At 39.3% G+C, this 15,733-nt stretch overlaps 1 protein-coding gene across 1 annotated transcript in view; it reads right to left on the reverse strand.

The window, feature by feature from the left end:
* Fhod3 (formin homology 2 domain containing 3) overlaps positions 1 to 15,733 on the reverse strand; it is a 433,804-nt gene that overhangs the window by 175,808 nt on the left and 242,263 nt on the right. Inside the window, exon 6 of the mRNA XM_010638036.2 lies at positions 5,468 to 5,562. Coding sequence (XP_010636338.1) covers positions 5,468 to 5,562 — 95 coding nt within the window. The remainder of the gene's footprint in view (positions 1 to 5,467; positions 5,563 to 15,733) is intronic.

The following is a 15,733-nucleotide window of genomic DNA, read 5'->3' on the forward strand; positions in this document are numbered from 1 at the left end:
GGGGACAAGGGGAAAATATGAGAACCAAGACCTGCATGTAAAGGTTCAAGATCCCAGTAATGAATGTAACTGTACTGTTTACCTAGAATGTACCAATAAATTCAATTTAATTTTTAAAAAAAGAAATTATGTTCCAAGGACATCCATAGTCATCACAGAGTGTAGTTTGGACAAAATTACAGAATAACCACCTTTAAATGCTTAGAAAGCCTGCTCAGGAAGTCAGAGCACATTGCTCCAGCAACCAGTGTACAAGCATTTGGTTAATGGCAGAGAGGAAGACGCTTCCCAGCAAGGAGGGTTTCCCACCAATCCCAGGGTCTACTAAGGGCTGAGCCTCCTGGGGAAACCCTCAGAAGAATGGGAAATGTGGTTCACGATCTTGAATGAGACGTTACCATCCCTTCAAAGCTAAGATTCTATTTATGTAACTTTAAAAGTGTTTTGATTACCCATGTGTGGGTCATCTGAGAGGGCCACACAGCAATGACGTGCTAATGACTGCAAAACCAAAGCACTCATTGTATCTGCTCTCCTTGTCAATCAGCCATCGTTTCCTGGAGTGAAGGGAACACCAAGCGTTTTGGAGGTAGCTGCTTAACTCTCCTTAGGGGTATTTCCTTTATCTTAAAACCATTTTTCTGCCAATGAGCCCCAATTTCCAACTTTTCTGCTCCTGCCACAGGCACTTCCAAACTCGTGGCTGTTCAGAAGCAACACTGGGGCCCACATTTGATTCCTGCCTTCACCTTCTACATCCATAAATCCAGTCCTAGGAAGATATTCTTCAAGATGTCTCCACATTTCCGTCATTCTGTTTTCACTGCAACTCTTAACTAGGCCCAGTCACCTCACAACCGCCACAGCGTGCTACTCCCCCACCCCCACCCATGCCTCCCTTCTCTACCTTTCTACTCTTCGTACGTGTTGCTTCTCTTCAATCCACTGTCCTAGTGAGAGCCTTTCTGAGGGAGACGGAAAGAGACAGACAGAGCGACAAAGATAACGAAAGAGAGAGAGAAAGAAGGGCAAAGCCAGGGCTCTTCTTGCTCTGGTTTTGATGCAGAAGCAGGAGAGCATGTCCACCTTCACACAAGTGCAAAGGAAACCTAGAGGCCTAGAACTAGCCACTGCTGACACAGCTAGAAAAATCCAATTCCACAGGTCGAGCAGAAATAAAGGAAGCAGGACAAGTGTCAGGAATGTCCCTGGGGAACTGGCAAGGCAGTGAGGGTTTTCTAGTCACAGACCTAAGGGTCTCTCCATGGACCAGAATGGGATAGAGAGACACACTCTCTGCATTATGGTGACAAAAGGCCAAGCTGCACAAACATTAGAATTCCAGATGTAGGAAGAGAAAAAAGTCCTCACCCTGTGATAAGTCATGGGATGGTCATCTGCCTCTTACCTCTGACTGGGGTGTTTAAACATGGGCTCTTACAAACAGGAAAAAAACCCACTTTATTAAAAACACCTTTTCTTTTTCTTAAAATGCTGTTATTTGGCTGCAAATGCATCACTTTCTCCTCTGGCTATGAAGCTCAAATATCTGCAAATATGCATCACATAATGACCTGTTGGCAGGCTGCGAAATCACATCTTGTTGTTGCCTTTCATGGAAGGAAAATGAAGAATTATGAAAACATAAGGACAAAAAATTCCTAACCCAGTTCTTCTTTTATCAACTCTGTGACTGTTTAAGACAAAGACAGTAGGATCTCAAGGCAAATACTTCATGTTAAGAGGAATATGGCTTTGTCCAAAGGAAATACTAAGATCTCAGCACCCCTGGGAAAACTTAATGTGGCTCTATTGCCAATCCGTGTGTTCAGGGAGGGAACTGAGGCTTTATTCTCAGGATCTAAGGATCTTGGTGCGGTTGGCATATTCAGTGTCCTTCCAGATGCTTCTCAATCCACATTGAGCTGAGGGAGGCATCCCCGCAGATACTGCACTGGTTTTGTAAAAAAGAGGCGATCTCTTTAGGCTACACTGCAAATAAACTTGGCAGCTGCTGTGGTTGCCCACTTTCAGCCAGTGGTCTGGATAAGCACATCCTGTGGGTTACAAGGGTCCTCTATCTGGCATCACAGTGATGGGGGCACAGGTGTACTCAAGCTGCAGGCTACAGGCATCCCTGATGTTTTCATTTCTAACAGCCCTATGAACCCCAAGGCACAAGCAGACTCTTGACTCTATTTTTCTGCCCTCATAATACCAAGAGCCAGGGACTATGGTGGGCCTTCCTGGGAAAATGACAGATAGAGACAGATATCTACACAGGTCCAGTACTCGTGACCCCAGTGGCTGGGGAAGAGGCAAATCCCAGACAGAGGCCCCAAGGAGCCAGAGATGAAGCACACCGTGTGCCTTCTGGGGAAAGCACTATTCCTCCTAAATTGGTGGACTTTTTTTTAAAGTTTTTATGATTTCTCCATGTTATTTAAAAATGAAATAAAAGCTGGGCATGGTAGCTCACGCCTGTAATCCCAGCACTCGGGAGGCTGAGGCAGGAGGATCACTGTGAGTTTGAGACCAGCCTGGACTGCATAGTGAGTTCCAGGTCAGTCTTGACACCCCGTCTCAAAAAACAAAAAACAAAAAACAAAACAAAACAAAAACAAATAAAAATGAAATAAGAATTTTTCTGTGTGCTTCTTTTCAACTGTTTATTCTGCTTACAGAACGATTCCAAAGAAAAGTTGACACGGTGCTGTTGCAACACCAAAGATGTGGAGCCAAGAGATGTATCTGTTATCTCTATTTCTTTTTCTTGTTTTTTATTTTTTTTAATTCTCCTTTTTTGCGGGGGGCAGTATGGGGGTTGAACTTGGGACCTTGCAGTTGTGAGGCAGGCGGTGGCACCACTGAGCTAAATCCCCGGCTTTTTTTCTTTTCCTTCCCCATGGTCTCCTCCTTGTACTTCTTTCCCTTTCTCTCTTCTCTTATTTATGCATTTCCTCCTCTGGGTCTTACTGCACTTGTGCTGCTATGACACATCACCTGAGGCTGGGTTATATATAAAGAATAGAACTTCATTTCTCTCAGTTCGGGAGGCTGGGAAGTCCAAGATCAAGGTGCTGGCTAGTGACAGCCCAGCCTCTGCTACCACAATGCATCTTCCTCATGGGAAGAGGACAAGCAGGAGAGAGAACCCACTCCCTCAAGCTATTCTCACATGGCATTAATCCACTCGTGAGGGATTAAGAGCCCTTGCCCGTGACCACCTCGCAAAAGGCTGCCCATCTCCCAAGTGTTGCATGGGGACTAGGTTCCGAGCACATGGGTTTGGGGACACACGTCCCCATCTCCTTCGGGTCATTGATTTTCTTTCCTGTTCCTATCCTACCTCAAACTTGTTGCTAACTTTATTCCCTTTCTGGCAATGAGCTGAGAGTCTGTTTCTTATTTTAATCACGTGAGGTTTTGTTACCTTTAGAAATAGGACTGCTTGTTGATGTTTTATCATGGCCATAATAAAACTATAAAGATTTCTTAGTTTGTCTGTGACATGTACCCAAAGTCCATTTTTAGTGCAAAATCTCCTCCCATCCCTCTCTAGATTTTAAGGTCCATGAAATCATTCAGAGATCCTTGGGGAGGGATTGGCTTCCAAATGATCATGAAAGTTAGGGATGGGCCCAGCAGATGCTAAGGAAAGACAGAAAACACTAAAACAGGACAGATATAAATCTTCCTTCAGCCTGGCTAAGCTGGCCTAGTGGGCCTAGCTTTCTCCTCCACTTCTAACCCCATTTATATCAGTTTCAAAATAGTCACCTCCATTTTCCACAGTAAACAAAGCCAAAATGAAAAAGTAAAAATAAAAGAGGTTTTCAGTCTCCTAAGGCACACCACTGGTGCTTTCACTTTGAAAGGGGAAAATATTCTCTCCTCAGTACTACCAGGAAAGAAAAACTGAGGGGCCACATGAGGACCAACTGAGGTCCTGGGACTTAAGGGTATTTACATATCAGTGCTGTCCACAGAGAGCAGACCCTCCCACCAGGCAGGCGCACAACCCCCACAAGTCTGGTAAGTCTTGGAAGGAAGATACAGCCTAAAACTAGAACCATGTTGGCCCCAAAGACAAAGCAGGCCTGAGCATTCCTGAGGACCACAGAGTCCCCCAGAAGCAGGTAAGATAAAAAGTGAGACCTGGGGATGGGACTCAATGCTACCATACAGTAGCCTCGACAGGATCACTTAAATCAAGGTGGATGGTGAACACGGGGACTGAGAATGGCCTGGGCTGACCATAGGTACTGCTGGGACCCCAAAAAGCTGACTTGTTTAAATCAGGTGCAGATTCTACATCTGGACCCTCAAGACCCTCCCTGCTTAACTTACTGTGGGCACTCTGGTTTCCTCCAAGATGCCCTATCTCCACCATCCATGCCCCCCTATATTGCCCGGTCCAGGACCCCTGCTTGCCCCTCTTCCAAGCTGCCCTCCAGTCAGGTCCATAACTACCCTCACTCTCACTCCTGAGCCCAAAGAAGACCATGCCAAGGTCTTGGCCAGCTTCTGGCACACCTCCAGTGATGAGGTGGATCTGCTTCTCGCGGCACTTCCACAGGGTGTGGGGAGCTCACAGCCAAGGACATAGATGGATGGATGCACGCTAATGTCCATAAGGAACGTGGCTGGATTCTCATAATCAAGTACAGTGGTATCTCAGTACTCCTTGTTAATCGGTTCTAGGAGGTGAAATGAGTACTAAAAATAATGACCACCAAACAAACTGTTTGGGCTGGAGAGGGTAATGAGTCATGAGGCAATTGACTCAGACACATTCTAGTTTGTGTGACACATACCAAACAAATAACAAGTACGGGGACAAAATTTGGGGGTCAAAATGAACAGTACTAAATTCAGTGAGTTTCAAAGCAGTCAAGTATCAAACTATGATTATAGTATTTCCTCAACTATGAAATAACATTATTTACCCGATGGTAATTTCATGAGGCTTAAAATGAGATAATATCTATAAAACTTTTGGCATGGTACCTGATATATCTTTAATAAATGATGATTTCTTTTGCAATTAATAGTAGAGTTCAAAAAGGCAATCTCAAATTCTTTCACCTACATATTATAAATATGTACATTCTTATATACAACATATAAATACATATATAAGTACTTTAATATCTATCACCATGAAACAATACAGTGGGTACACCGACACTAGATCTATGGTATAATGTTTAACAAAAAGCAAAGATGAAAAGACATTCAATTACAGCTTAAGAAAAATTAAAATGCATTAAAATTTCATAAACTATACGCTATTTGCAATTTAAGTACATTTTCAAATTTATAAAGTCCTCATTTATGAGACAGGACTTGAACAAAGATGAATAAGATATTTTTCTGCAAAATTATGCTAAAAAGGACAACAAAAGGAAAGATGTGCATATGACATGCAAAGGAAACAAAACATCCAACTGCAATTTCCTCTTACCTTTGACCCAATGAGTGTATACAGCCACTGGATGGTTTCATTGTGGTTAATTACTCCATTCATTCCATCCACATACAACATAATCTGGCCCAAAGCTATGGAAGATAAAAAGAAGCAAGGACACATCATGGATTTATATACAAATACAATCTTCAATGGTCTTAATGTCAATTGAGATTTTCACACTTTTAAGTACAGAGTACGTCAGAAACCAGATCTGAAGATGAGAACTGAGCTCTGAACTTAGCTAAATCTCACTTCAGAAAGTGTTGGCCACAAAGAAGCAGAAATGCCCCTGGCAGCTCACAATTAAGGTCTGGTGACAGCTGTTTCTGTACCTCCTGCTGAATAAATGCATATTTTGTTTTCTCTATCTCTGTGCACTTCTAGACACAGAAAAGACTCCAGGAGATGATATCTGGGTTGTGGCTCCAATTAGAGCCGAGAAGAAACAGTTTCCAAAAGCAACCTGTCCAGGGCCCCAGCCTGTGGTGGGGAGGTCTCAGACTCTGTAGGGCCATCAGGAGCCAGTGCAACGTTATTCCTTTAGAGGATCAATAAACACATACTTACATATTATCTATAGTTTTCTTTAAAGACTTTCTGATTAAAATTACAAAAATTCTGCCAAACATCAAAAATTAAAACTTTAGTAAAACAAGTTACCACATACTGTCATTATTCTCCCAAAAAGAGAATATGTGCCATATTATTTAAACAAATGGCAATTTAATTTTTCAGCTCTATTAATAGCTCTAGATACTAAAAAAGTTGTTACCAGACTCTAAATAATTAGCTTCTTTAAAATCATGTATAACGTCCTAAACCATATTTAATCCATAATTAATTGGCATATAGCATTGATATTTTCAGACACTATTTTGCAAGTAACAATAGGACATATCATTTCAGAAAACTGGTAAAATAGGGAAGAGTAAAATGAAAATATATAATTCATAATCCCACAATTAAAGGACAACTTTTTTTACCAGAGCCTAAAAGCTGAACCAGTCCTTCCTGCAAAATTCACTCCAGACGCAAGATGGCGCTAAATAGACTCCACCAGGTAAATACCACAGCAGGATTCACCAGGCACCGCAGGTCTAGAGACGTACCCTAGGGTATCCCAAGTGGTAACGGTCATGAAACTTACTCTAGGCATATTTATTATTTTGTGCTTCAGGGTCTTGATCTATTAAAATGAGAGAGTAATACGGTAGTATTTTACAGAGGTGTTATGGGGATTGAGATGGAAGTATGCTTGACTGAGGAGATGCTCAACCAATGTTAGTCAGATAAACCACCTCACTGAGGTCAAAGATCAATCATGGGCTGAACAGACGTGTGTGCTAAGCACGTCTCAGAGATGCAAAGCGGAGGGAGCCTTCCCAAGTATTCTTACTCAGATGTTGGTCGTGAGATGGATAGAAGAGCTATTCTTAATTCAAAGTCATCAAGATTTTCTCCTGTGTTTTCTAAAACTTTCATGGGTATACCTTTTATTATTAGGCCACGTGATCAAATTTGAGGTAATTTGTGTACAAAGTGCGAAGTTCAGATTGAGGTCACTTCTTTTTTTATACAGATGGCCAACTGACCTAATACCTTTCAGTGAAGAGACCGTTTCTTTTATTTTGTCCCTTTTATAAATTTGCTAAAAACCAATCTGCTGGGTTTGTTGGGGTCCATTTCTTTTTCATTGGCCTATGTATCCTTTTGCCAGGATCACATTATCTGGATTACCATAGCTTTATTACAAGTCTTCAAATTAGGTAGTGGGAGTCTTCCCGTGACGTTCTTTCTTTTCAAAATTGTTTTGACTCTTCTTGTTCTTTTGCCTTTTCATATAAATTCTAGGAGTTTGTCTAAATCAATAAAAAAACCTTTCTGGAAATATTACTATAATTGTGTTCAACAGTAAATTTTGGGAGAATTGACATCTTTATTATGTTGAGTCTTCTAATCTATAAACTTATTACAGTGTATGTCTATTTAGAGCTCTGACTGCTTTCATCAGCATTTTATACTTTATAAGATACATATCTAGTACATGCTGTTTTTGTTTTCTAATGTTATAAGTGGTTCATGTCCTTTGCAGCTATTGGAAATGGTATTTTAAAATGTTTCTATTTCCAGTTTATTATGAATATATAGGCATAAAATTGATTTCTGTTTTTGGACTTGTGTCATACAACTTAAATTTATTAATTCTACAAGATTATGGTCATTTTATTTGTTTTGTTTTGTCAATTCACTTGCATTCCTCAATAGGCAATAATGCTTTCTTTAAACCAGAACAACTGTATTTCTTCCTTCTCAATCCCTACCATGCCTGATTGTCCTGTTACTCTTTCGGTATGATATTCAACCAAATATCACCCTGGTGGTGATAGTAGTCATTCTTGTCTTACTGCCAATTTGGGGGAAAGCAATTTAGTCTTTTGTCATTAACTATAATGTTAGATGTAGGTTTTTTGTAAATTGCTTTACCAAGGTAAGAAAGTTTCCTTCAATTTCTAGTATGCTAAGTTTTTTGACCATGAGTAAAAGAATTTTGTCAATTTTTTTTATTCTTCAGAGGTTATGATTACATGGTTTTGCTTCAGACTATTAATGTGGTAGGTTACCCTGATTGAATCTCAAATACTGAATGAGCACTGTATCCCTTTAGGCCATTGTGCATTATTTTTATATATTGCTGGGTTTCATTGGCTAATTCCTTGTGAAGTAGTTTTGCATCTTTGTACATGACAGAGATATAGGTCTGTGGTACCCTGGCTTGTCTGGTTTTCATATTTTGGTAATGCTAACCTCATAAAATGAATTGGGAAGCATTCCATCCTCTCCTGTTTTCTGGAAGAGATTTATATAAAATTGGTTTTATTGTCTTTAAATGTTTGGTAAGACTTGCCAGGAAACCATCTGGGCCTGGCGATTCCTCTTTCAGAAAACTGTTTACTTCAAGTTAAATTTCTTTACATATAGTTAACAATACTTGTAATAATGGAACTAGTGAGATTATCTGTTTCATCTTGGGTGAATGCTGATAGTTGGTGCTTTATAAGGAAATGATCCATTTAAGGAACTGGTCCATTTTATCTAAGCTATCAAAATTATGTGCTTAGAACTGTTCATAGTATTGTCTTATTTACTTAATGACTATGAGTCTTATCTCCTTTCATTCCTAACCTTGGTGATCAGTGTCTTCTCTTTTTTGTTATTCTTGTTGATCAATTTTTTCTTTTCAAAAAACCAGTTTTTTTGTTTCATTAGTTTTCTCTGTTCTTTCTTGTCAATTTCATCAATCTCTACACTAATCTTATTTCCTCCCCTCCATTTATTCAGATTTTTCTTTTCTGACTCTTGATAAGGTAGATGTTATTATTTTTTTCTTTTCTAATGTAAGCATGTGGTGCCATAAATTTCCCTCCATGAACTGCATCCCACTAATTGTGATATATTGTATTTTCATTTAATACAAAAATTTTCTGATTTCCCTTGAGAATTCTTCTTTAACACATGGATTATTCTGAAGTGCTTGGGCATATTCCTGTTATCCTTCTGTTATTGATTTAGTGTGATTCCATTATAGTCAGAAAACATATCATGTGATTTCAATTCTTTTCAATTTGTTATGGTTCATTTTATGACCCAGGAAATGATCAATCTTGGTGGACGTTTTATACATATTTGAAAAAAACATGGATTCTTCTATAGTTGGGTGGACTGCTCTAAACACGTTAGTTAGAAATGGTTGGTGGTGCTATCCAGTTTTTCTATAGCCTTGATTTTCAATCTACTGATTCAATTAATTACCAAACGAGAAGTGCTCACCTTTCCAATTAGAACATCATATTTTTCTATTTCTTATTTCTGTGTTTGCTTCATGTATTTTGAAGCTCCAGTTTTCTGGGTGAATTAACCCTTCTGTCACTATAATGTCTTCTTTATCTCTTACTTTCTTTGCTTCCACACCTACTTTTTCATTTAATACAGCCATATCAACTTTTTTTAATTAATATTTGCATAATTTGTACTTTCTGCATCCTTTTAAACTTCTCATAGCATTATATCTAAGGTGAATGTTTGTGGACATTTAGTTGATTTTGTTCTGTTTATCCATTTCTATAATCTGTCTTTAGATTACTATTATTAGACAAGTCTTATTTAATTATTCATGTACCGCATTTGAACTTAGGTCTCTCCTTTCCAATCTGCTATTGAGCATACCTAGTGGCTTTTTGTTTTGTTCACTATAATTTTTTATTTCTAACTTTTTCTTTTTAATCTTCTATTTCTTTGCTGGGACGTTCTATCTTTGCATTCATTTCAGTAGGTTTGCTCTTACTTCCTGAAATATATATATATATGTTTTTTGGGTTTTTTTGGGTTTTTTTTGGTACTTGGGATTGAACTTGGATCTTTGCGCTTGGAAGGCAGGCTACTGAACCGCTGAGCTAAATCCCTGGCCATGAAATATTTTTATATAGCTGCTGCAGACCTTGACAAATCCCACATTTGTATCACCTTAGCATTGGGGTCTGTTGATTTGTCTTTTCCTGTGCAAGTTGAGATTTTTTGTTTACTGCCTGGCAAGTTATTTTGGCTTATATCCTGGATATTGTGAAAATTATGTTATTAAAGTCTGGCTTTTGTTTAAATATCACAGAAAATATTAGCATCTTTAAGCAGGCAATTAACCTGGTGCAATTTGAGCCACAAGTTCTAACCTGTCTCATGGGTTGTGGCTCCAACAGCAGCTTAATTTTCAAAGCCTTTGCTATGCTATGCCCACATGATTCCCACAGCTGGTCTCACCTTGGAATTACCTGGAGATAGGGACACAAATTAGCAGCAAAATAAAGAGTAAGAAATATGAGTATTTGAGAATTTAGAGCCTCTTTTCCTCTCACGGAAGCCAGAAGCAGAAGGATTGCTCTGGAAATCTGTCCATGTCAATGCCCATGTTGGGTTTGGAGCTGATTTGAGTCCAGAGAAGGGAATATCAGAAGATAATGTTAAAGGCACCATCAGTTGGATGCTATTTCAAATTCTAGTCTTCTTCCCAGTCTGCCTACCACTATTTACTCAAGTCCTCAAATAGATGCTCTGTGTATCTTTCCCCAGGTTTTATAGTTGCACTGAGTGAGAAATATGGGATCATGCTTTCTCTACCTCACCCAGAAATGGAACTCCTCCCTGCTCCACTCTGCTCTGCTCTTTAGAAGAGCCTTAAGCAGCCAAGCGGAAGGTGGCCCTGACAGAACAAGCCTTGTGGCTAGCGATCCACTCTGAACTGTGCCTCATCAGTCTAAGCCTGTGGTTCCAATCATTTCTTCTTCCTTTCTCTTTTCTTTCACCCCCTTTTCTCTCTCTCTCTCTCTCTTTAACTAGAAACCCTTTATTCTAGGGAATTCCTCAAAGGAAGTAGACCACAAGTAACTCTTAGCTGCTTTGCTGAAGGGAGCAATGACTGCTTCCCCCACCTACTCCTGTAGGTCCTGATGACCCTGTTAACAGCATGCAGCAGCCAATCATCAGGGACATGCTGGAGCCTGCAACTTCAAATGTGACTTATGAGTTGTGGGGTCAATTTAGTAAATCTAGACCAGCAGTGTGTTGTTTTCTAAGGATAAAACAGAATAGAATATAGAGTGCTTTGCAGTTATTAAAGAAGATCGTTCCTATTTTGTCATATAAATATTATTTTTCCTTGTAGGTCTTCAACTAAAAAAGTTTGGAACTAATTACTGCAGATTTCTTTCCTTTCCTCGCTCTATACCTCAATAAATTAGCTAAGCCTCTCAATTTTTTTCTGAAACAGATGCTCAATTTGTCTTCTCTTCCCTATACCACCGCTGTAGGGCTAGCTTCCAGGGTCTATCCTGGACAGCAGGAACTGCTGTTCCCAGCTGTTCCCACATTTTCCAGTCCATTGTAGGTCTTGTTACCAATGAATATTCCAAAGGGTTAAACATGCTAGTTGAAGGTAAACAAAGTTCTGTGTCTCTCTTACCTCAATACAAAACCTAGGGCTCCTCACACCTCTAATCAACCTTGCAGCCATTCTGCTTCTTGTTTGGACCATGTGGGTTCTTGTGTCCCTGAACCTTCTGATGCTGTCTCAGGGTTTTAATTCCAAATCTTTCAGTTTTTCATTTGGTATGCATGCCTTGTATTTATACAAGCACATATAAAAATATATATTCATTCTGTAAACCAGAGGTAGGCTTTATTTTAAAGAATTTTTTTACCTGTTGGAGACACACAAAAACATAACCCTAAATGAGTTATTAGCTTGCTTATGTTGTCTTCTTCAGCCAAAAGTACCAGGAAAAAGTTGCAAGGTAGTAAATTCCTGGCAGAAACATGTAACTTTTTAAACAAAGAGCTCTTAAAAATTGCTGCTCTATGCCATCATTTAATCAATCCCTCATCCACTCTATCCTTTCACCCTAAATGAAAGTGAAATGAAGGTCACATGTATTCTGTAAGTGGGCACAGAAAATAAAAAGCTGTGATACTTTCATGAGGGAATTACATACTTTAGGCCTACATATTTTAATGCGATTTTACCAAAGTATTGTTGTGACTGTAGCTCTATTACAAATTCTACTATAAACCAGTCTATTCGTGTGTAAGATGAGGTGTTAGCTTTTAAACACGTATGCACCCGCAGTTGCATCAGAAAACAGAAGACTCCTCCCAGTGAAGCTGGAGCACTTCAGTTTGCCTTTCTGTGTGGTCTTCCCACTCTTGATTTTCTTTTAGAAAAGCACGAAGAATGAAGAAAGATTTGAAACCATGAGGGAATCTGAATAACCCTAAACTTCACTTGCCTTTAGTTACTTGCTTTCATCACCCATTTCAGAGATCACACAGCTAAACGGTGTATGCAGGCCATGGATAACAGCACTGGCACATGGGTCATGAAGGCAATGACTGCCAAAGATGTTTTTCGAGATCTTGAAAGCCATTTTTTTTTTTTATCCTAAACCAGTTGAAACCATGGACCCTTCACTCAGGCCTGTGCAAGTGACATCACACCTTTTGATATCAAAGGGCCAAAACCCCATCCTCACTTTACCCTATTATAATATTCTGAACTTGTACCCTATGAAAGGCCATGAAATTTCATTATGCATGTGCATTCCACTGAGTACTTCCCTTTCCTTACCTTCAGTCACCTTTCTTCAAACCTCAGACCACCCTGCTCTCTGATCCTATGAACACCCCTAACCCTATTCTTGGGGAGGCAGATTGAGACTTGGGGCTCCCACTTCTTTCCATTTTGCTGCTTCACAAATAAATGATTTAAAACACCCATCATTTCAGCGACTGGCTTACAGCACAGTGGATAAACAGACCTAGTTCAGTAATAGACTGTACCATAGCCACTCCATGAGATGCTTTACCATTTTAAAATGTGACAGGAAATAACTCCTATTTCTACTAAAAGTACAGAAAAAAAGTAGACAAATGATCTGAAAATTTAAAGAAAAATTCCCTCCCCACAAGAGCAAAATTCTGCTATAAGCAAATATTAGTAGTTACCAAAGTTTTGTGTTTGTTTTTTAGGATTTGGAGAGGTGACCTGTGATTTGCCCATTGGAATGAAGACAGGATGCTACTGTCCTGCTGGACACAACTGGGTCTTCTGGAGGACAATGCAAAATACTAAAATGTACAATACATTCAACTAATACAGAATGAGGTTCTGGAAATGTACTGACTGCTTCCCCCACCTACTTCTGTAGGTCCTGATGACCCTGTTAACAGCATGCAGCAGCCAATCATCAGGGATATGCTGGAGCCTGCAACTTCAAATGTGACTTATGAGTTGTGGGGTCAATTTAGTAAATCTAGACCAGCAGTGTGTTGTTTTCTAAGGATAAAACAGAATAGAATATAGAGTGCTTTGCAGTTATTAAAGAAGATTGTTCCTATTTTGTCATAAAATATTAATTATTTTTCCTTGTAGGTCTTCAACTAAAAAAGTTTGGAACTAATTACTCCAGATTTCTTTCCTTTCCTCGCTCTATACCTCAATAAATTAGCTAAGCCTCTCAATTTTTTTCTGAAACAGATGCTCAATTCGTCTTCTCTTCCCTATACCACCGCTGTAGGGCTAGCTTCCAGGGTCTATCCGGGACAGCAGGAACTGCTGTTCCCAGCTGTTCCCACATTTTCCAGTCCATTGTAGGTCTTGTTACCAATGAATATTCCAAAGGGTTAAACATGCTAGTTGAAGGTAAACAAAGTTCTGTGTCTCTCTTACCTCAATACAAAACCTAGGGCTCCTCACACCTCTAATCAACCTTCCAGCCATTCTGCTTCTTGTTTGGACCATGTGGGTTCTTGTGTCCCTGAACCTTCTGATGCTGTCTTAGGGTTTTAATTCCAAATCTTTCAGTTTTTCATTTGGTATGCATGCCTTGTATTTATACAAGCACATATAAAAATATATATTCATTCTGTAAACGAGAGGTAGGCTTTATTTTAAAGAATTTTTTTTATCTGTTGGAGACACACAAAAACATAACCCTAAATGAGTTATTAGCTTGCTTATGTTGTCTTCTTCAGCCAAAAGTACTAGGAAAAAGTTGCAAGGTAGTAAATTCCTGGCAGAAACATGTAACTTTTTAAACAAAGAGCTCTTAAAAATTGCTGCTCTATGCCATCATTTAATCAATCCCTCATCCACTCTATCCTATCACCCTAAATGAAAGTGAAATGAAGGTCACATGTATTCTGTAAGTGGGCACAGAAAATAAAAAGCTGTGATACTTTCATGAGGGAATTACATACTTTAGGCCTACATATTTTAATGCGATTTTACCAAAGTATTGTTGTGACTGTAGCTCTATTACAAATTCTACTATAAACCAGTCTATTCGTGTGTAAGATGAGGTGTTAGCTTTTAAACACGTATGCACCCGCAGTTGCATCAGAAAACAGAAGACTCCTCCCAGTGAAGCTGGAGCACTTCAGTTTGCCTTTCTGTGTGGTCTTCCCACTCTTGATTTTCTTTTAGAAAAGCACGAAGAATGAAGAAAGATTTGAAACCATGAGGGAATCTGAATAACCCTAAACTTCACTTGCCTTTAGTTACTTGCTTTCATCACCCATTTCAGAGATCACACAGCTAAACGGTGTATGCAGGCCATGGATAACAGCACTGGCACATGGGTCATGAAGGCAATGACTGCCAAAGATGTTTTTCGAGATCTTGAAAGCCATTTTTTTTTTTTATCCTAAACCAGTTGAAACCATGGACCCTTCACTCAGGCCTGTGCAAGTGACATCACACCTTTTGATATCAAAGGGCCAAAACCCCATCCTCACTTTACCCTATTATAATATTCTGAACTTGTACCCTATGAAAGGCCATGAAATTTCATTATGCATGTGCATTCCACTGAGTACTTCCCTTTCCTTACCTTCAGTCACCTTTCTTCAAACCTCAGACCACCCTGCTCTCTGATCCTATGAACACCCCTAACCCTATTCTTGGGGAGGCAGATTGAGACTTGGGGCTCCCACTTCTTTCCATTTTGCTGCTTCACAAATAAATGATTTAAAACACCCATCATTTCAGCGACTGGCTTACAGCACAGTGGATAAACAGACCTAGTTCAGTAATAGACTGTACCATAGCCACTCCATGAGATGCTTTACCATTTTAAAATGTGACAGGAAATAACTCCTATTTCTACTAAAAGTACAGAAAAAAAGTAGACAAATGATCTGAAAATTTAAAGAAAAATTCCCTCCCCACAAGAGCAAAATTCTGCTATAAGCAAATATTAGTAGTTACCAAAGTTTTGTGTTTGTTTGTTTTTTAGGATTTGGAGAGGTGACCTGTGATTTGCCCATTGGAATGAAGACAGGATGCTACTGTCCTGCTGGACACAACTGGGTCTTCTGGAGGACAATGCAAAATACTAAAATGTACAATACATTCAACTAATACAGAATGAGGTTCTGGAAATGTGCAATAAGAGTTTTTAAATCAGTTATCTCCAGAGACTGGAAAACATACACAAACATTTACACACACGTTACTACCACTTAAACCTTAACTTCTGAGAAGGATAAATTCATCTTCAAGTAGGGGTTTCAACTTAATCAAACCATTAAAACTCACTCTTCTTAACTCTGAAATGGATTTGTGGATTTCTGTCATTATTCACTAAGGTATCCCATAAATACTGAAAAGAGGTCAATAATTTTGACCTTTTTGGAACTATTTGATGACCTTGGAGT

Source organism: Fukomys damarensis, unplaced genomic scaffold, assembly GCF_012274545.1.
Source record: "Fukomys damarensis isolate Sample0158 unplaced genomic scaffold, DMR_v1.0_HiC HiC_scaffold_30, whole genome shotgun sequence".
Classification (NCBI taxonomy): Eukaryota; Metazoa; Chordata; class Mammalia; order Rodentia; family Bathyergidae; genus Fukomys; species Fukomys damarensis.